Source organism: Rattus rattus, chromosome 11 (assembly GCF_011064425.1).
Source record: "Rattus rattus isolate New Zealand chromosome 11, Rrattus_CSIRO_v1, whole genome shotgun sequence".
Taxonomy (NCBI): Eukaryota; Metazoa; Chordata; class Mammalia; order Rodentia; family Muridae; genus Rattus; species Rattus rattus.
In genome coordinates, this window is record NC_046164.1 from 14,935,073 (window position 1) to 14,957,118 (window position 22,046).

Genomic DNA, 22,046 nt, shown 5'->3' on the forward strand with positions numbered 1-22,046 from the left:
TCAAGATCTCCAGGCCAACATCCAGGTCAGAAATCCGTGCCTTCCAGCCTCAAGATAGGGATCACAGTTGTGTTTTCCATTTCTGTTCATTCTAGGTGTAATCAAATTGACAACCAGGAATAGCCATCACAGTTAGGGATGCTCTTCTAATTACTGTAGCAATTGTTTCATTCTTACATTTTTGTGGGCTGAGGACATAGGTCAGCCAGGAGAGTGCTCACCTAGCAAGCACAAAGCATGGAGTTTTATTCCCAGCCCTGCATAACTGGGTATGAAGGTGCATGCCAGTAACCACAGCATTTGAAACAGAATCAGGCGGACCAGTAGAAGTTTAAGGTCACCTTTGACAACATAGCAACTTCGAGGGAGGTCTAGGTCACATAAGACGGTCTCAAAGAAAAATCCATACACAATGAATGTGAAAAGTCAACATAAAATACAGTTAGGAATTCGACATGCTACTCAACAGAAAGATCAGTTAAATTACTTTCTGCTGTTTCTTGTCTTTGTCCACATTCATCACAAAGCTGGAAACTATGAAGAACTTTTTGAGAGAAAATATCAAGCCACAAAAAAATTGGCCAATATGTATGCCCAGTCCCGCTTACACAGTGACACAAGAGACAAACTGGATCAACTCTTGGGGCAACAGCAGCTGGACAGGAACTCAGCTGTGGAGACCACATTTGTCACCCCTTTCTGGAATCAACTCATGTGGATTACCTATCGATCATTCAAAATTTTCCAGGGTTTTCCATGGGCCACTGTGATTCAGGTAATCTGATGAATTATTTTAAATGTATTGTGAAAAATTCAATTGGGAACAATTTGTGTCTCTGTCAGTGACTTCTGGTCACACTTGTCTTCTCTATTGTCCATGTGTTTGTTGTTCCACTGTTCTTTCCGTGTAAAAATGTTCACGGTGCAAGGAGAACATGATTAACTTCATACTTATGGAAAAGGTGTATAGTGGTCGTTTTTCACTTAGAACTATAATGACTAATCCAAGCAGGACATTTGATTCAACGGTTGCATGAAGTAATGAGAGGCACACGTGGGAGTTCCTCTCAGCTGTATTCTTTAATTCACCAGTGCATCCTCAAGTTCAAGTACAGGCATGAGTAAAGTGAGCACAAAGAATTTTTTGAGTCGCAATCTTCCATGTGGGTAGGTGGATGGTAATTCCACAAACAGATAAAATTCGTAGCATGCCAGTTGAAAGAACGGACTTTAGAGAAAGTTTCAGTGGAGAAAGGGTGGAGATGGCCAGAGAAAGGGAGGGAAAGAAGAGTTGATCTGTAGCTGAAATCAGTCTGTGAGGAAACAATGCTATTGAACCCCTCTGAGGGGAGCCTGTGCGTCTACTGCCTGAGCGATGAGTTGTGGAGGGCTGATCTCTTCTTTAGGGGTTGGTGTTTAGAGCAGTAGCTACTCAGAGACCAGTTTATACACAGTGCACCCAGACCTAACAAGACTCCTCTCTGTCAGCTGGGAACTGTTATGAGGGCACTCTCTGCTTTTCTTTAAATTGTCTCTCTAGCAATGGTCATTCTGCCTTAAAGTGTTTGTTATTGTAACATGAATCATGAATGTCACAGAAATGTAGTTCTCCCTGCTTACTTGGGCCAAAGCAAACTCATTTATGTATTTCGTTGATGGTGACTGTGCCAAAGATGATGCTTCTATGGTTTTGTCTATTGATTTCAGGGTCTTTGCCATTAGAGGGTAAGCACTCTGCTATGGGTCTGCATTTCCATTCCTGTGGAATCATAATAGTCATTACACCTCATTATATCATGGGTTTTACTTTATTATCACAAATGTAGCTTCTGTTGAATACGGATGGCCAGTTGTTGGCCACAATGAAACCCCACCTAGTTCTTCACACATCTACAGCTGTTTTTCGTACTTCAATGGTCCTGCCTTCTATGTGTGTATGTGAGTATGTTGTCATTCGAATTATACTGTCAGTTGCTTCAAACACATTGTTCTTTATACTTGGACTTAGATGTCATAAAAGGGGCATTCTTATATTGTATCTCATTGGGAAAAAAGGGTCTGACATTATTTGGAATCAAGTGAGTATTTACACTCATCAAATTGCGTCAACACTTGTTGAACAATGAGGCAATAACATGATGTAAAAAGTGTGTGTGTATGTGTGTGTGTGAGTGTGTATGTGAATGTGAGTATGTGTCTTTGTATGTGACTGTGAGAGTGTCTGAGTGTATGTGTGAGTATGTGAGTATATGTGAGTGTGTGAGTGTGTATGTGAATGTGAGTATGTGTCTTTGTATGTGACTGTGAGAGTGTGTGAGTGTATGTGGGAGTGTGAGTGTGGGTGTGAGTGTGTATGAGTGTGTATGTGCACATCTTATCAAGGGTAGGAATTGAGGACTACATTTTTAAATTTGTATTAACTCATTTTTATGCATGGCGGCATCTTATCTGCATGTATAACTGTGTCATTTGCATGCCAATGGAGGTTAGAAGAAGGCATCAGATCTTCTGGAACTTGAGTTTCAGGTGGTTGTGAAAGTCTTTTGAGTCCTCTGCAAGAGCAGCAAATGTTCTTCACAGCTGGGCCAGACCTCCAAGCCCTGGATTTAGGTTTTCTGTTTAAGTTATCATGTTTCATGAAAGAATATTTTCCTTTAGATTATAATTTCTTGTTTTTAAAAAGTAGCGGGATGAATAACAGAATATCTCAGATGAGTTGCAGCATCATGTCACCTCACCCCTTAGCTAAGTGAAGCCTGTTTTAAAGCCATTTGACCCTCTGACCAGAAGCTGTGCAGCCTTTCTATGAGCTGTCTGCACAGACTACATGGGGAGCTGAGGGTTAGCAGGAGAGGGGTGAGACTCGTTGAGCACAGGCCCCCTCTGCTGACGTGATGGAGCAGCACTGACAGAGATGATGGACAGCAGAAGCACTGGGTGCTGCAGAGCTAGCCATGGGAATACAGGCTGGCAGCTGTAATGCTCCATGTTGCACAGGCACAGACTTCCCAGAGGTTCCACACGTAAGGACAAGCTCACCCTTGCTCAGCACACAAATGCACTGTTAGAAACTGTGTCACGAGTGGATTTTACTTTTATTATTTACCTTCACTCACCAGTCCCCCTGGGGTACAGGGAGAAACCTTCACTTTTCCAGAGTCTGTACTGTTAGGGCCTCAGATTGCAGGGCCCTCAACTTTCCACTTAACATGCTATCAGTCTATAAACATGCTTGTTTTGTATTCTCCCAGGAGTCTGGTCAAAATATGCTGTCAGGTATGGTTAGAAACCACGTATCTTAAAGTAATGGACAACGTGTTGAGTACTTTCTACGCATAATGGAAACTTCCCTTTGTTCTCCTTTTCTCTTCGATAGGCTATTATCACAGCCACGCTGGCAGCACTGGTAGGCATCGCTTTCCAGATCCTGAAAAATGGTTGTATTGAAGTATACATAAGGTAAGCAAATTTAGGTCCTGATTTTGAAACAGTGCTGTCATTTTTGTCAAGCTTATTTATATATCCATTCAGACATGGAATTCGTGACAAGTAGGCGTTCATTAAGTGGTCGGGTGTGCTGTACATTGAAGGCCAACCGGGAGAGCTCACGTTTCCTGTATTTGTGTGTGGATCCTATACATACCATGCCATCGTTCACATTTTTAATCGTCCTCATCTTATATATTCCATCCCTGCCACATTTTCCCTCCCTCTGCTCCCCCCAGTCTCTCGCCCTATCACCTCTCTCTCCCAGATGCACCCCCATCTCTTCTCCAAAGAAAGAGGAGGCCTCCCAGTGACACCAACCAAACATGGAATAAAAACCTTCAAGAAGACTTGTCATATACCCTCCTATCACGGCTAGATAAGGCAGCCCAAAAGGAGGGAACGGTTTTGGTGTATGTGACTCTAGCCACAATCTAAAGATAAGGGCAATTCTTCACCTTCCTACATGGAGTCCCATAGTTCTGGGAGAAGACACACACACACACACACACACACACACACACACACACACACACACACACACAGAGCAAAACAAATTACTCTCAATTCCTGGCAACCACCACTCTATTGTTTGTCTTTGAATCTGACTAATATGGGACCCTGAATTGGAGTCAAGATGCATTTGTGGTTTGTTATGGGTTTGATTAGGTCCTTCTTTGTTCTGGTTGACTTGATTCCATTAGTGTAAAGTCTTCAGGACTCATCCAAAGGGCATGTGTAGGGATTTCTCGGACTCTATAGGGCAGAATAATTGTATTTGTGTGCACATGCTGTTGCTTCTCATTCGTCTTGCCTGGAAATGTGTTTTTTTCTTACCTTTGCCTACTATGAAAGATGCTGCTGCGTGGGCAATACATATGTTTAGGCCCTGGAAGTTTGACCTTACGATAGAGGGCTAGAGTTGACACACCATAAGGCCACTGTGTTATTTGAGGTACTGATATCCTGTCTCCACTCCACTGTACTGTTTTATATTCTTATCAGCAGAACACAAGAGCTGAAGTATGTCTACATTCTCATACAAACATATTCTTTCTTGCTTAGAACAAGGAATTGTTCTAAGCATCCAATGCTTTATGAATTCTTTGTAGAACCCCTTTTCCCATTTTAAATTAGAATATTTTCTTTTCATTCCAAATTTATTTATTTATTTATTTATTTATTTATTTGCCTATTTATTTGCTTATTTATTTATTTAGTGTGTGTATGTGTGTGGGCATGTATGTCCTACAGTATGGATGTGCAAGACAGAGGACAATTCAGAAGAGCTGATCTGCCCACCACTTGGGTTTCAGGGATTGCTTGTAGGTCATCAAGCTTGGCATAGTTATCTTACCTTCTAAACCATCTCACTGGACTTGGATTATTCTTTGCTATTGAGTTACAGTTATTTTTGTTTCTGAAATATGAACCCCTCACCACATTCATGATGCACACACATTTTCTCCCCTTCTGTGTGTTGCCTTTTTAGTCTGTTGATAGTGCCCTTGGTGCAGGGATGGCTTTAGCTTACCTATCTATTCTGCAATTGTGGATTTGGGGTCAGTTTTCCTGAATACACTTGATTTGTTTGAATGTGAGTGTTGGGTAACAGATTGGATTCAGTTAGTCTGACTTCTCAAATAGCTGTCATTATTATGGTTGTTGTCTAGTTTGAGTTATCATGTGGCCTTAAAGATATCCTCTGTTTTTAATTGGATATTTTCTTTATTTACATTTCAGATGTTATCCCCTTTCCTGGTTTCCCCTCCATAAACCCCGTATTCCTGCTTCTATGAGGGTACTTGCCCACCCAACCACCCACTGCCTCCCACCTCCCCACTCTGGCATTCTCCTACACTGGAGCATCAAGCCTTCACGGGACCAAAGACCTCTCCTCCCATTGATGCCCCACAAGGCCCTCCTCTGCTACACATGGGACTGGAGCCATGGGTCCCTCCATGTGTACTCTTTGGTGGGTAGTTTAGTCCCTGGGAGCTCTGGTTGGTTGACATTATTGTTCTTCCTAGAGAGTTGCAAACTCTTTCAGCTCCTTCAGTCCTTTCTATAACTTCTCCATTGGGAACCCCATTGTTGGTCCAATGGTTGATTGTGAGCTCTCAGGAGACAGCTATATTAGGCTCCTGTCAGCATGCACTTCTTAGCATCTGCAATAGTGTCTGGGTCTTGTGACTGTTTGTGGGACCAAGTGTGAGAGTCTCTGGATAGCCTTTCCTTTGGTCTCTGCTCCATACTCTGTTTCCATATTTCCTCCTATGAATATTTTGTTCCCCCTTCTAGGAAGAACTGAAGCATCCACACTTTGGTCATCTTTCTTTTTGAGCTTCATGTAGTCTGTGGATTGTATCTTGGGTATTCTGAGCTTTTGGGGTAATATCCACTTATCAGTGAGTGCGTGCCATGTGTGTTTTTTCGTGATTGGATTACCTCACTTAGGATGATATCTTCTAGTTCCATCCATTTGCCTATGAATTTCATGAAGTCATTGTTTTTAATAGCTGAGTAGAACTCCATTGTGTAAATGTACCACATTTTCTGTATTTATTCCTCTGTTGAAGGTCATCTGGGTTCTTTCCAGCTTTTGGCTATTATAAATAAGGCTGCTATGAACATAGTGGAGCATGTTTCCTTGTTGTATGTTGGAACATCTTTTGCGTATATGCCCAGGAGTGGTATAGCTGGGTCCTCAGGGAGTACTATGTCCACTTTTCTGAGGAACTTCCAGACTGATTTTGAGAGTGGTTGTACCAGCTTGCAACCCACTAACAATGGAGGAGTGTTCCTCTTTCTGCACATTCTTGCCAGTGTCTGCTGTCACCTGAGTTTTTGATCTTAGCCATTCTGACTGGTGTGAGGTGGAATCTCAGAGTTGTTTTGATTTTTATTTCTATGATGACTAAAGATGCTGGACATTTCATTAGGTGTTTCTCAGCCATTCAATATTCCTCATTTGAGAACTCTTTGTTTAGTTATGTACCCCCTTTTTAAGTAGGGTTCTTTGATTCTCTGGAGTCTAACTTCTTGTGTTCTTTCTGTATATTGGATATTAGCCCTCTATCACATGTAGGATTGGTAAAGATCTTTTCCCAATCTGTTGGTTGCCATTATGTCTTAATGACAGTGTCCTTTGCATTATAGAAGCTTTGCAATTTTATGAAGTCCTATTTATTGATTCTTGATCTTAGAGCATAAGCCATTGGTGAATTTCCCCAGTGCCCATTTGTTTGAAGATTTTTCACCACATTTTCTTTTATTAGTTTGAGTTATCTGGTTTTATGTGGAGGTCATTGATCCATTTGGACTTAAGCTTTGTACAGGGTGATAAGCAGGGATCAATCTGCATTCTTCTACATGCTGACCTCCAGTTGCACCAGCACCATTTGCTGAAAATGCTATCTTTTTTCCATTGGATGGATTTGGCTCCTTTGTCAAAAATCAAGTGACCAAAGGTGTGTGGGTTCATTTCTGGGTCTTCAGTTCTATTCTATTGATCTACCTGCCTGGCTCTGTACCAATACTATACAGTTTTAGGGCACTATTGCTTAGTAATACAGCTTGAGATTAGTGATGGTGATCTCCCCCAGAAGTTCTTTTATTGTTCAGAATAGATTTTGGTATCCTGGGTTTTTTGTTATTCCCAATGAATTTGCAAATTGCTTTTTCTAACTCTGTGAAGAATATGATGGTATACTTAAGTAATCCCAAAAATTCCACCAGAGAACTCCTAAACCTTATAAATAACTTAAACAAAATGATTGGATACAAAATTAACTCAAAGGAATAAGCAACCTTCCTCTACTCAAAGGATAAACAGGCTGAGAAAGTAATTAGGGAAATGTCACCCTTCACAGTAGTCACAAATAATATAAAATACCTAGGTATGCCTCTAGCCAAGCAAGTGAAAGATCTGCATGAAAAGATATCCTTTTATGTTAAACTATAGCATGTGCCAAACATATTTTGTCAGCAGCAGCACCTTTGTCAGAATTCTCACTGAAATTTATGTAAGGCAAATGATTTGCTCAGTGCTGTGTGCAAAACAGAGCAGGGTACTTCACAATGGCCTGAGAGTTTTGACAACTAAAGAAACTTCAGGACTCCTGAGAATGCAGAGCGGCAGAGACCACCAATACTGCCCACCCCTGTCCGCATCCCTGTCCCAAGAGGAAACTGTATATGGCCTTTGGGAACCAGAAGATAGGGGCACTCGAACGGCAGAACCAACAGAACCAAAAGTTGGTCCTTTGATAAAATCAACAAGATAGATAAACCCTTAGCCAGATTAACGAGAGGACACAGAGAGTGTGTCCAAATTAACAAAATCAGAAATGAAAAGGGAGACATAACTACAGAATCAGAGGAAATTCAAAAAATCATCATATCCTACTTACAAAAACCTATATTGAACAAAAGTTGAAAATCTGCAGGAAATGGACAATTTCCCAGACAGATACCAGGCACCTAAGTTAAATCAGGAACAGATAAACCGTTTAAACAACCCCATACCCCCTAAAGAAATAGAAGCAGTCATTAAAAGTCTCCCAACCAAAAAGAGCCCAGGTCCAGATGGGCTCAGTGCAGAATTCTATCAGACCTTTATAGAAGACCTCATAGCAATACTGTCCAAACTATTCCACAAAATTGAAACAGTTGGAGCACTACCGAATTCCTTCTCTGAAGCCACAATTACTCTTATACCTAAACCACACAAAGATCCCACAAAGAAAGAGAACATCAGACCAATTTCCCTTATGAATATCGACGCAAAAACACTCAATAAAATTCTTGCAAACCGAATCCAAGAGCACATCGAAACAATCATCCAACATGATCAAGTAGGCTTCATCCCAGGCATGCAGGGATGGTTTAATATACGGAAAATCATATTTTGTGGCATATGAGCTCCTTTGGCTCCACAGCCCTATAGGGTTGAGATGGCAACAGAATAGGGAAACAGTGGCATTAAAAGCAATAATTAGACCCAAAAATTCATCCTGTGCATAGGTCTTAGTTAAGGTTTTACTGCTGTGAACAGACACTATGACCAAGGCAAGTCTTTAAAGAGCAACATTTAATTGGGGCTGGCCTACAGGTTCAGAGATTCCATTATCATCAAGGTGGGAGCATGGCAGCATCCAGGCAGGCATGGTGCAGGAGGACTTGAGAATTCTACATCTTCATCTGAAGGCTGCTACTGGAGGACTGGCTTCCAGGCAGCTAGGATAAGGGTCTTAAAGGTCACACCCACAGGGACACACATATTCCAACAGGGCCACACCTCCTAATAGTGCCACTCCTTGGACCAAGCATATACAAACCATCACAGCATACTAACAAACATCTGAAATTATTTTCCCCGAATACATCTGTAGTCTGATGTACATTGGAACATTACACACAGTAACCAAGTTAAGGGATTTAAGTGTCTGCCAACGGAAAACTGACAAAGAAAATGAGAATTGTAGTGTGCTTATCTTGAAAATGGGAATTTCAACAACAAAGGATAGAATTGAAGATTTAAAGAACATCATGCAAAGTAAAGTAATCTAAGGACACAGAGAGGCAAGCACACATTTCACATACGTGTGGACTATAAAGCAATTCACCTCCAGGCAGCCTGGTTGACAGTGGCAACTGCCAGAGGCAACTGCCAGAGGTGTGCATGGAAGAGACACATGTGGGCTGAGAGTACAAAATCCATTAACCCGGAGAAGTAACATTCTCTTCCACTGAAACAAATTGTATGGCACATTCAATCCAGCAAACACAATGTATTTCAAATGAGGTACCATAGAGATGTAGAGGTGGGTATCACTTCATTTAGTTTCATTAAATTATTTCACAGAAGTTGTCATGAATTATATTTCTTCTATACCTTATACATTTAACTATGATTTGTTTATCTATAATTAAAATATTTTAAAAATCAGATCAGTAAGTAGATGTGGCACAGAGTTAACTGTAGCCAGGGCCACAGGGTTCCCCTTTCTAAATTCTTAGTTTTGTCAATAAAAAAATGAAAACACAGATGGGACCTGGAGGAAAATTTATTGGAGGGGAGGGATACCTGCCACCTGAGATCACATGTGTCGGGGAAGGGAAGAGGGGAGAGAGAGAGGGAGGAGGGAGGGGGGAGGGGAGGGAGGAAGAAAGGAGGATGGAGGAGGGAGGGGGGAGAGGGGGAGAGAGAGAGAGAGAGAGAGAGAGAGAGAGAGAGAGACAGATGAGCCTTGAAAAAGCAGAATTGGCTCCTGAGGAGACGAGGAAGAGCCCAGGCCTGCTGCTTTGTTCTGTCATGGGTGCCTGGGTCCTCTGCTTTTATTTGATTCTTTAAAGCAGGACCAAAGTTGTAACCTGACAGGCCCAGAATTGTCCTGTAGCCCAGGCTAGCCTCAGTCTACAGCAGTCATCCTGCCCCTGCCTCCCAAGTTCTTGTCTCTAATAAGGTCTCCTTATCTGATCTGGGTATCCATCCACTATGTACCTATGTAAGGAGAGTCAATGACCCCTGACTGTCATATATGTCAGGATGTTAGGATCCCAATCACTCCATTTGCCTTAGAGGAACCTGACACGTGTGTCCAGGAGACACAGGACAGCAGGGGGTTTTTATTCCCTTCTATTCAGTATCACATGAACTCAAATTATTTCTTCATAAATATGCATGCCTGAATTCATTTTTTTTGCACTCTTAGACTTTGAAACTTTTCAGGAAGATGGTTGTCCTATTTTAGGAATAGTCATCTTTAAGGGTCATCCTTAATAATCATCTATGACAACTCTGTGGCAATGTCTCCAGCTGTTGAGAGGGGATTCCCTCCGCTAGCTCATTCTTCTTCATCTGTGAAAGCAAAGTGGCTAATTGAATGAAAGCCCCTTGGATGTTGGTGCCTGCGCCGCCAGTGTGTGAATATCAGGCATAGGTCTGCGAGATTGAAAGAAACCACATACACAGGTAATCCCTTTTCAGCTAGTGCCACCAAGGCTTTACTGAGATCTCCTTATATACCAGAGGCAAAAGCCATGGAAAACAACAAGGCAGGTGAAAATCCCTAACCAGGAAAACAGTAAAAGTCTGTGTGGTGGAAAGTCCTGGGTCCAATCAGGGGCATAAACAACTTCTTAAACAACAACAAGCTGGAAGGCTCAGTGGGGAGGAAGGGTGCCATGGAAAATCCCAGCCCCAAATCAGGGGCTAAGAGCAGCTCCCAAGGGTGTAAACAATTTCTTGCTATAGCAGGCTAAAAGGCTCAGCGAGGGGGGAGGGAAACACCAAGGTAGGGCCCCCTCTTTTATTTTTTTTTAAGTAGTGCCTGTCTTAGGATCAATCTGGGGTTCCAAAACTCTCGTCTCTGAAAATCCTGCCAGCCTCAGGATTTCTGTCTTAGGAGAGTATGGTCTCAGAAGGTTGCCCGTCTTTGGCTATTTGTCGTACAAACTGAGCCTAATTTGGGCCAATGGATTATTCCTGGCCAATGAAAACCAAACCTGTTTGGTTTCAGCCTGAGACTGGATCTGTTGGTACTCTAAAACAACCCAAGGGCAGATGCTAAGAACGAGCAATCAAGATAAGCATTCATCCCCAACAGCCTTGCTGCTACTAAGGACCTTAACAGGTTTTACACACATAGAATGATAAAAGTTAGAACAAGATAAAACATGGGTTTCCCAGAGGAAGTCCAATTGAGAGCAGTTTGTTGGTTGAGATGAAGAATGACCAACTGAATCTGAATATTAATGCTATTTTGCACAGTCAATGCCATGGTGTCTTTTATAGAATGTATCCATAGTCCCACAATTCCAACAACAGCTGTCGACTGAGACATGGCCACACCGGCCACTGTAGCAGCAGTGGCTGAAATGGCAATGGCAGCAATGACTGTTGCAGTAATGGCAAAGTCTTTTTTTATGCCTGTAGAGTACCACTGGGCATCAGCCTTCACCCAGAGGTATGGGGATCACACCAGAAACTCGAACAATCCATGTAGCATCTTCTTGTTCTCAGTAATTGTTCGGTAGGATAGGACCTGCAAGAACAATTGAGAATCTCCTCTCTTGACACTGCCTTAGTCCCACTCCAAACCAAAGGAAAAGGGGTGCCAACACACATGGCACAGATTTTAGAAATTTTTTTCTCTCTTCTCAGTTGACCAATTGTCTTAAATATTGAAAAGAAATATTCAATCTTTTCTGGAGCAGCAGCTACTCCCAAAAATTTAAAGCATGTTGTAGTAAAACTTGTAGTAAAATTAAAATGTCTATATAATGAATAATATACACTGAAAGATTCAAAGTCTTCTTGTATTGAAGCAGTGACAAAAATTTTTTTTACATGATGTAGGGTCAAAAGTGATTCAAGGCAAAACTTGCCAATGATATCACTTCATGGGCTCTCCAAAATTACAAGCAAGCTCACTAAATGAAAATCTTTTTTAATCGCCAGGATGTAAAGAAAGAGCATAAAAACAATCTTTTAAATCTATAATAATTGTATATGTATTTCTTGAAATAGCAGTTGGAGTGAGCAAACAGCCTCTAATGTTCTTATAAGTTCTTATAAGTTCAACCTTTTGTAAATCTTGTAACAATCTCCACCTGTTTGAATTTTTTTAATTACAAATATGTGTGAGTTAGAATCTTGAGCTGTCTGTGATCAAACTGTAAACTGTAGCCAATGTAACACTAGAAATCTTTAACCACAATCTTTAAGTTTCCCTTTAACACCAGAGCACAACCATAACTTTGGAAAACAAAACTCAACCTCCAACAAACCATCTGTTCTCCAAAATCCAGTCTGTCCAAAACACCAAGTCTATTCCTCATGTTTTAAAGTTTGACTGTCAATTCTTGCATATGAATGGACGATGGTGTAGGCTCTAATTCCTCAACAAAAAGACATTGCCCTAAATTTTTATGTCTAGTTTCTAGGATAAGAATTCTATTAAAATATTATTCTAATTTAGACCTGTTTCCCTGGGTTGGCTCATGTCACGTATTGTCTAAAATTACTCTATCCTAATTATGAGATTTAAGCCAACTTTATGTTACCAATGTTACAAATTTTTAACCATACCCAATAACTTAAAAGCCAGTAACCTTTAACCAAGACATGTAGAGTGTATTATACATTTAAAACTAATCAGAAACAAAAAATGAAGTGGCTACACATCTCTTTAATATTTAAATCAATCACCATTTTTACTTTTTCTAGCTGTAGTTTTAAGAGAAACACCTTGTCACCTGTTGAGTCTAATTATCACTGTCAAAGATTTTTCTAAGAGAAACAGCCATCACTTCCATTACCATAGAAACTATGAAGCTCTTGGTGCCTTTAGGATTGGCTAGTGTAAACATTTAGCCAGCCCCCTGGGGAGCTTGCCTAGCAGACTTAGGCTCCTAGCTACAGATGCAGGCTCCAAAAGCCAATTGAAACTTTTTATTTATTTGTTCCTTTCTTGAAAGGAGTTAAAACTACATCAATGGGTGAATCAACTGAAAGACCCCCAGAGAGAATCTTCCCTCCAGAAGGGAGATCCCCTAGCCCAATGACCAGTCCGAGTCCATAGGCTGCAATCTGCAAGAGGGTTTATTTTGGGGTACACAGGTACCTGCGGGCGTCTCGGTCAGCTCGAGAGGACTGGCGCACCTAGCAGAACCAGGGACGGGTTTTTATAGGGTATTGGGGAGCAGAAGCAGGCTTACAGAAGCAGATGCATGGTTGGTGGGTTCAAGTGAGGCGCGGATGTATGGTTACACCCAATTGGCTATTTTAAATATATTTAAATGAGATTGTCACACAGCAAGAGAATACATGTAGGTTGGAGCATCCAGAATGTCAGGGGCTAGGGGCTTATCTCTTGTTAGGTGGCCCATAAAGCAATACCAATAATTTAGACTGGTTTCTGTATTTTGTTTTCTTTTATGGTCTGTTTCGTCTAAATGATGGGTCAGCTTGTCCCACAAAGCTTGGACACATCTGAACTTTCCCAGGCTTATTTTAGTTCTGAGTCTGTGTATCTAAAAACTTATCTTTTATTTCTATAGTTGAGGGCCTTGGGCTTGTACAATTCCCTTTCTGGGAGGGGGTCTTTCACAACCAGCATTTAACATTTTAACCATTTTTTTTAAACATGAAACACAAAACATTCAAAGCAACGAGAAGCAAAACCCAGACATAAATTGACATACATGGACAGCTTGGTGCACCAAGGACAGACAATAGACATAGAGGAAGAGAACTAGATGGTGTCCCACCAAAGGGACCCAGATATCCTACCTAAAGGACCCAGAACCAGAAATAAGCACTTCTCCAATAGGAGCCAGCAAGGGGGCAAGATGTCTCCCACACCTCCTTCTGTCTCCAGGAGAGCTCCAAAACACTTAAGCTCATTTCCTTCTTTTGCCAAATCATCTGTGGAGAGTCCTGGAGGACTGTTTTTCTCAACCCCATTCTCTCTCTTGTCTAGGGTGTAAACTGTCTCTAGTCAGGGTCCACAGACTAAAAGCATCTATGAGAATCGACTTTGCTTCTCTAGATTTTAGCATAACTCTAAAGAACACATACACAAAAACATTTTACCATTATTACCTTGTCTCCTTTTTACAAGGTTTACTCACCACTACCCCAAATCTTTATCTTTTCACATGCTTTCAATTCCTGCGGTCCTTCTGAAATCTGCTTACTGGGGCCGTTCCTGGCCCATTTTCTCCCAATTTCTCAATCTCCCTTTCCAATCCAGAATATTCAAACTGCCACTAGCTATAAACCAAGGACTGACTTCTTCTATATTTTTAACAAAATCTTGGGCTATCTTTACCTTGATACTAGTACCTTGTTGTTTGAGTAAACTTACAAGCTGATCTACGACCAATAACGAGGAACTTGTAGTTCCCATCGCTAAGACAAAACCCTTGTAGCACTACTTACTTCCAGTTTTGCCCCGTGGTCACTGCTTGTCCCCAGTATGCTCCACTTCCTTGCTGGCAGGCCTTTTGGAATGATCCCGTCAGTTTGTCCTCTCTTTCCCAATCTCAGTGGAGCCTCCAGATGTCAGCGCCTGCACTGCCAGTGTGTGAATATTGGGCATAGGTCTGCGGGATTGAAAGAAGCCACGTACACAGGTCATCCGTTTTCAGCTAGTACCACCAAGGCTTTACTGAGATCTCCTTATATACCAGAGGCAAAAGCCATGGAAAACAACAAGGCAGGTGAAAATCCCTAACCAGGAAAACAGTAAAAGTCTGTGTGGTGGAAAGTCCTGGGTCCAATCAGGGGCATAAACAACTTCTTAAACAACAACAAGCTGGAAGGCTCAGTGGGGAGGAAGGGTGCCATGGAAAATCCCAGCCCCAAATCAGGGGCTAAGAGCAGCTCCCAAGGGTGTAAACAATTTCTTGCTATAGCAGGCTAAAAGGCTCAGCGAGAGGGGAGGGAAACACCAAGGCAGAGCCCAACACTTGGAGTTTTATTTTGCTTTCTTTTTCTGTATATTAGGAATGATACTTAACAATTTTGTTAGTCAGACTGAAGTGGTCAGTTGGGGTGCCATGACTAAATACCACGGGCTCAGTGGATTTAAAACTAAATGTGTCTGTACATTGCAGTGTGAGAGTCTAAGGGGAGGCTTCTGCCATGGTCTCTTCCTGTCTGGGCACCTTCTCTCAGGGCCCTCTCATGGCAGAGGCGGCATTGCTGAGTCTTCCCCTAATGAGGACACAGACCACGCTGTGGGGCTCTACTCTTGTCATTTCATCTAAAGCTAATTAATTCCCAAAAGACACACTAAAAGTTCATCATATTAGGGAACATTATCAAATTGTTGAATTTTTAGAAGACATACTTCAACCCATAGATACTTCATGGGACTCACACTTTGTGAGGGATAATTTTAAAAATCAGAACAGTTCTACATTTTTCCTTTCTTTCTTTTAAAAAATATTTATTTAATTTTTTACATGTATGAGTGTTTGCCAGCACATCTCTCTGTGTACTATGTGTGTGCCTTGGTGCCATGATGATCAGATAAAGGCATCAGATCCTGTCTCAGCTGAGGTCACTCTTACTGCATTGAGACATCATGACCTAAAGCCAAGTTGGGAAGGAAAGGGTTTAATTGCCTTTTATTTCCACATTGTAGTCCATCACTGAAGTAAGTCAAGACAATATCTCACACAGGGCAGCAACCTGGAAGCAGGAACTCATGCAGAGATCATGGAAGGTGCTGTTTCCTGGCTTGTTCCCATGAATTGCTCAGCCTGCTTTCCTATAGAACCCAGAACCACAGCCCAGGGATGGTACCAACCACTGTGAACTGGGTTCTCCTATGTCAATCCCTAATTAGGAAAATGTTCTGCAGGCTTGCCTACAACTGGATCTTTTGGAAGCATTTTCTCAGTTCTCTCCTCTCAGATAATTCTAGCTTTGTCAAACTGACATGAAACTAGCTGGTACAGGATCCCCTGTAACTCTAATGACAGATGGTTGTGACCTTCCATGTGGGTGCAACAACCAAACCTGGGTCTGTTGCAAGCACTCTTTACTGTGAAGTCACCTCTCCAGGCCGGCTTGCTTGTTATCTATCTATCTATCTATCTATCTATCTATCTATCTATCTATCTATCTATCTATCATCCATCAATATCAATCATCTATCATCTATCTATCATCTACCTATGGATCTAATCTATCTGTCTATCAATCATCTAACTTTGTCATCTATCTATTGATATCAACCATCTATCATCCATCCATTTGTCTGTCTGTCTGTGTTTCTGTCTGTCTGTCTACCTATCATCTATCTATGGATCTAACATATCTATCTGTCATCTATATATCGATATCATCTATCTATCTATCTTTCTATCTATCTTTCTATCTACTATCACCTATCTAAAAGAAATGTCTGTGCAATGTCATTTAATCTACAGAGCAAGCTGTGTTGGGAGGAAACTGTCTTAATGTTGAATTTGCTGTTTGCTTTTCCTCCATTCTCTCTCAACAGAGCCGGCCTCCTTTACCTGCTCACAATCTTCCAGTGCATCACAAGTGTGTCTGCAGGGGAGCTCTTTGTGATTGACAGGGATCGCTTTCTGTGAGTAGCCCCTGCTGCAAGAGGCATCAGCCGCTGGTGATCAAAACCATTACATTCACAGTTGGACCTAGAGCTTTATCTCATGAGCTACTGGTATTTCTCCTGGTTTGTTTTGGTTGAAAAAATAAATTATGAAATTTTGTCTTTATTATGTGGTACCATGTGTTTCAAAGTATGTATAGAAATTACTAATATTAACTGAAGAAATGGGTGGGTATTCAAGAGCAGAGGTATCTGCAGCTCAGTGGAAGTTGGAAGTTGGGGTGTGGTCACCAGGTCTCAGTGATGTAGACAAAGCAACAGTAGGAAGATGAAAATCATTCATGCATCCCTAAAATGATGTCAGGTTTTTGGTAGACCTTTAGTGTAGTGGTTTACAGGAAATTGGAGTTGGAGAGCTAAACCTGAACAGGAACACAGGAACGAGGGTGTGCACCGCCCTTGGACAAAGGGTAAAAAAGAGCCAGAGAGATGCTCTAAGTGAACAGCTGTCTGATCTTCTGTGCTTGTCAAACACGGAAGAAGACTTCCCGGGTGGCCTATGCTAAGGACTCCTACAAGTGCATGCCAAGGAAAGAATCATCAGAGAGGAACTGAGGGCATAGCTCAGTTGGTAGAGTGCTTGCTTAGCACATATGAAACCCTGGGGAAGACTCACAGTACCACATTAACCTCAGCAGGGAGATATTTCATAATTCTAGAACTTCGGGATGGGACAGGAGGATGGTCATTTTAGCTACACATGGAGTTTGAGGTCAGCCTGCACGAGTGGTCCTTTCTCAAAAACAAAACAAAATCAGAGATGTAATGAAGACATGGGCAGGGACGAGCCTGAAGTTTGGAATGGCTTAGGGGTAGCTGCTAGGAAGGGGAAGGACTAGGTGTGGTAGCTGTTGAGGATTCATGGTTGTAAAGTGATATTATTAAAGGAAGAAGTCTTTTCTTAAATGAGAGATGCAAAAGAGAAGGATATAGTAGCTGTAGGGTGACCTCAGAGGGCCAGTGTCACCTTCCTCATAAAAAGGGCATGGAGAGGAGTCTCCATGACTACTGACTGAAGTGAGGTACTGAGAGCTGAAGTACCTCAGGGAGCCAGCCTCAGAGGAGCAGAGTCTCTGAGGAGAGTGTGAACATCGGACTGTTTCCCTGCAGGGTCTGTTCCGTGGCCTCGTGGACCAAACGGGATTTCTCTGATGGGAATCACAGTGAGAATGCCACAAGGATGGTGGCCTAGAGATGCTGGTTCAAATAATGGGAGGTGTATGGGAGTCAGCCTGGAGCACAGGGACACTGTCTTCATAGTCTCCCTGTAGTATCAGAAGTCAGGCTAGCCATCACCTCACCTGTGCTTGTTGGACCAATCTATGGAAGTATAACGAGGACTTTTGTTTCGGTAGACATGAGCACACCAGTGGATACTACAGAGTGTCATCCTATTTCTTTGGGAAATTGCTGGCCGAGCTAATACCCAGGAGGCTGTTGCCAAGTACTATAGTACTTATAGCATACTTCATAGCAGGTGAGCAACAAAACCAGAGAATGCGTCTTTAGGCTTTGATGAGCATGTTTTGCTTTGTACAACCGTGATAAGTCTTAAAATAAAAAAATGGTCTACAACAGGTGATTGATGTGAGTACAGTCTCCAAGATTCCTTAACAAAAGAACGCCAAAAGCTGTTTATGAAACTGCATTCTTACTGAGAGTTTTTGTACATTATGACAAATGTAGAAATAGCTCTCAAGTTTGACACAGAGATAATGGAGCGACAACATTTATCATTAGTTATCTCTCCATATGTATTTTAAAAGATTAATTTTCTTTTGTGTGTTTGTGCCCTCCTCTTTTTCTGTGTGTGTGTTTGTGTTTGGTATGTATGTGTGTGGTGTGTGTGTCTGTGTGTGTGTGTGTGTGTGTGTGTGTGTGTGTGTGTCCTAACTGAACGCAGCACCTGGGAGACCAGAAGAGGATGCCAAATCACCTAGAACTGGAGTTACAGGGGAATGTGAGCTACCATGTGGGTGCTGGGAACTGAATCCAGGGCCTCTTCGAGAATGGCACATGTTCTGAATCACTGAGACATGTCTCTAGCTAAGCCATATATTTTTGTTTTTGTATGTGTCTTTATGTGAGTAAAATATTGAAAAGTGGATAATACCTCATACACATGTATGTGTAAAAAGACTAAAGTGTACACTGTTTTATGGTACCAGCTTGCCAAGTAAAAGGACAGTGGATGGGGTTTGTTGAAAGGAAATGATAGAGATCATTTCTTAGAACATGTACACATTTTTGTGTTTGATGGTTAGGCTTCATCCTCGACTCTATAATTTCAAAATTTTTAACATATACATACATCATTTCTAAATGAGTACAGATAAAGCTTTTTCACCAGGATACATGCATGCCATGATACATGTATACCATAACACAAGCACAGCATGACACATGTGCACAATGACACATGTGCACACCATGATACACGTATACCATGGCACATGCACAGCCTGACACATGCACAGCATGAAACATGTACACTCTTACATGTGCACACCATGAACATGCAGACCATGGCCCATGTACACATGGCCAATGAATACCATGGCACATGAATACCAACACACATGCACACCATGATGCATGTACACCATAACACAAGCATGTCAAAACATATGCACAGCATGTCACATGTACACTATTACACATACACACTATGACACATGCACACCAGACACATGCATACCAGCCATACTCACACCAGTATTTATGCATATCCTGGCACATGCACAGCATGACACATGCACACCATGACACATGCAGATCATGGTCCATGTACAAATGGGCAATGAACACCATGGCACATGAATATCAACACATGTGTACACCATGATGCATGCAGACCTTGACATATGCACACCATGACACATGCACACTATGTCACATGCACACCATGACAGATGTATACTATGGCACATACCCACCATGGCACAAGCACAATTTGAGACATAAACACAATACTTGCACACTATGACACATGCACACCACAACACATCCACACCATTAACATGCGCAACATGACACATGCACACCATAATGCATGTACACCATGACATATGCACACAATGATACATGCACACTGTGGAACATGCTCACCATCTCACAAGCACATCATGACACATGCACACCATAACACATGTATACCATGACACATGCATATAGTGATAGGTGCATACTTTGACACATACACACCATGATTCATGCACACAATGATAAATGCACACCATGGCACATGAAAATCCTAACACATTCACTCTCTGACACATGCACATCGTGATACATGTATACCATGCCAAATGCACACCATGACTCATGAAAACCATACCACACGCACACTGTGACACATGTACATCATGACAGATGTACACCATGGCACCTGCACACCATGATACATGCATACAGTGGCACATGCAAACCTGACAGTAAACACCATGGAACACCATGGAACACACCATGACACTTGTAGACCATCGCATCACACACCATGACATATGCACTCCATGCCACATGCACACAATCACACATGCACGGCATGCCATATGTAAACCCTTGCACATGAACACCATCACACATGCACACCCTGGCACATGAACACCATCACATATGCACACCATGACATATGCAAACCATTGCACATGCACACAGTCCCATATGCACACCATGGCGCATGAACACCATGGCCCACATACAACACGCACACCATGGCACATACATACCCATATCCACACCATGATAATAATAAGAATAATTTCTAAACAATTAGGGATGGAATTCAGCTTACCCAGATTCCATCTTGTTTTCTTGTGACTATTATAAAAACACATGACTCATGCATCAGCTCTGTAAAGATTATGAAGCTTACTGCCCTCCTCTGTAGTTGTGCAATTTTCTAGAGAAAAATAAAGCTGGAGGCACCCGCCCGTTGCTAAGGGTGAAAACCACCAGCTGCAAGGTTGTTCAAATCATTGCCTTAGATGACTTACCACACATCAAGAAAGGAAGTCAGGGTAGGAACTCAAGCAGGAACCTGGAGGCAGGAGCTGAAGCTGAGGCCACAGAATAATGCTTCCTACTAGCTGGCTTGCTCCTAAAGACAGGGAGCACAGCACGACGCATGCACCCCATATTTTAAAATAGAATTAAAAAACCCTGTATATGAATTCTCTGTGGTCACATGGAAGGAATTGATGAAATTGGAACCTAGAGTAGTTTCTTTTTCTTTTTCTTGCCAATATACAGTTTCTTTGTATCAAGTCCTGGCTGTCTGGACTCTCTTTGCAGATCAGGGTAGCCTTGAACTCACAGTGATTTACCTGCCTCTGCCTTTCAAGTGGTTGTGATAAAGGCCAGAAGCATTTCTACATTGAGGTTCCCTTCCCACATGGCCCTAGCTTGTAATAGATGGGTAAAAACTAACCAGTTCAATCCTGATCTCAATTTCCTTATTAATGGAATTATAATAAACACAGGGGGACATGGAGAGGAGTGTTTTCTCTTGGTGAGTCTCCTGTGAGAGAAGGCATAGAATTTTGGCTAACTACGGTACCTGTAGCTCTCCAGGTCGGGATCTCGTAAGTTGTTCTTAACTATGTATAAATGAGAACATGTGTTATATGGAAAGGTACTTTTCTGGTGAGTTGGGAAGGAAAGCCATATGGGGGGCTGGGTAGGTGACTCATCAGATAAGAGTACTTGCTGCTCTTCCAGGGTCGCCACATCTGGTTCCCAGCACACACGTCATTGGTCAGCTTTCAAAGGCTTGGAACTCCTGCTGTGAAAGAGCTGATGCTGTCTTCAGGCCTCCATAGGGAAACTGCACAAGTGTGGCATACTTCCACACAGACACAATAAATTCACATTTAAAAGTAGAATAAAAAAAAAAAACCTGTCTAATAACTCTTTGTGGTCACATGGAAGGACATAATGAAAGGGGAGACCCAGAGTAGTTGGGTGGCTTTAGAATGGTTACCAGTCCCTGTGATTATTAAAGTATTATTTGAACAATGTCCAGTTCTCCCGACTTGGGTAGCTGGACTAATTCATTTTTTTTTCTCTAAGGACTAAAAACGAGCATGAGCTCTGTCTTCACTATGCTATTTACCGTCATGATGCTGGCTTATTCGGCCAGCTCCCTGCCACTGTCTATAGGAGCCGGGGAGAATGCAGTGGCTGTCCCAACACTGTTTGTGACCATCTACTTTGTGTTCATGCTGGTGAGTGTTTTTCTAAGAGAAAAAAAACTTCCTCTGTTCCTTGTTGAACATGTATCCTGCTTGATAAATCAGTACTTGGGACATGAAGCCACATGCTAAAGCTTATTGTCATAGAGGAGGAGCTGTCTTTCTTCCTCCTCCTCCTCCTCCTCCTCCTCCTCCTCCTCCTCCTCCTCCTCCT

At 42.0% G+C, this 22,046-nt stretch overlaps 1 protein-coding gene across 1 annotated transcript in view; it reads left to right on the plus strand.

Moving 5' to 3' along the window:
- Nucleotides 1–22,046, plus strand: part of LOC116912161 (ATP-binding cassette sub-family G member 3-like) — a 50,111-nt gene that overhangs the window by 16,373 nt on the left and 11,692 nt on the right. The window contains exons 7-11 of the mRNA XM_032916081.1: nucleotides 528–775; nucleotides 3,377–3,459; nucleotides 16,509–16,598; nucleotides 17,996–18,117; nucleotides 21,711–21,865. Of these exons, the coding sequence (XP_032771972.1) occupies nucleotides 528–775; nucleotides 3,377–3,459; nucleotides 16,509–16,598; nucleotides 17,996–18,117; nucleotides 21,711–21,865 (698 nt within the window). The remainder of the gene's footprint in view (nucleotides 1–527; nucleotides 776–3,376; nucleotides 3,460–16,508; nucleotides 16,599–17,995; nucleotides 18,118–21,710; nucleotides 21,866–22,046) is intronic.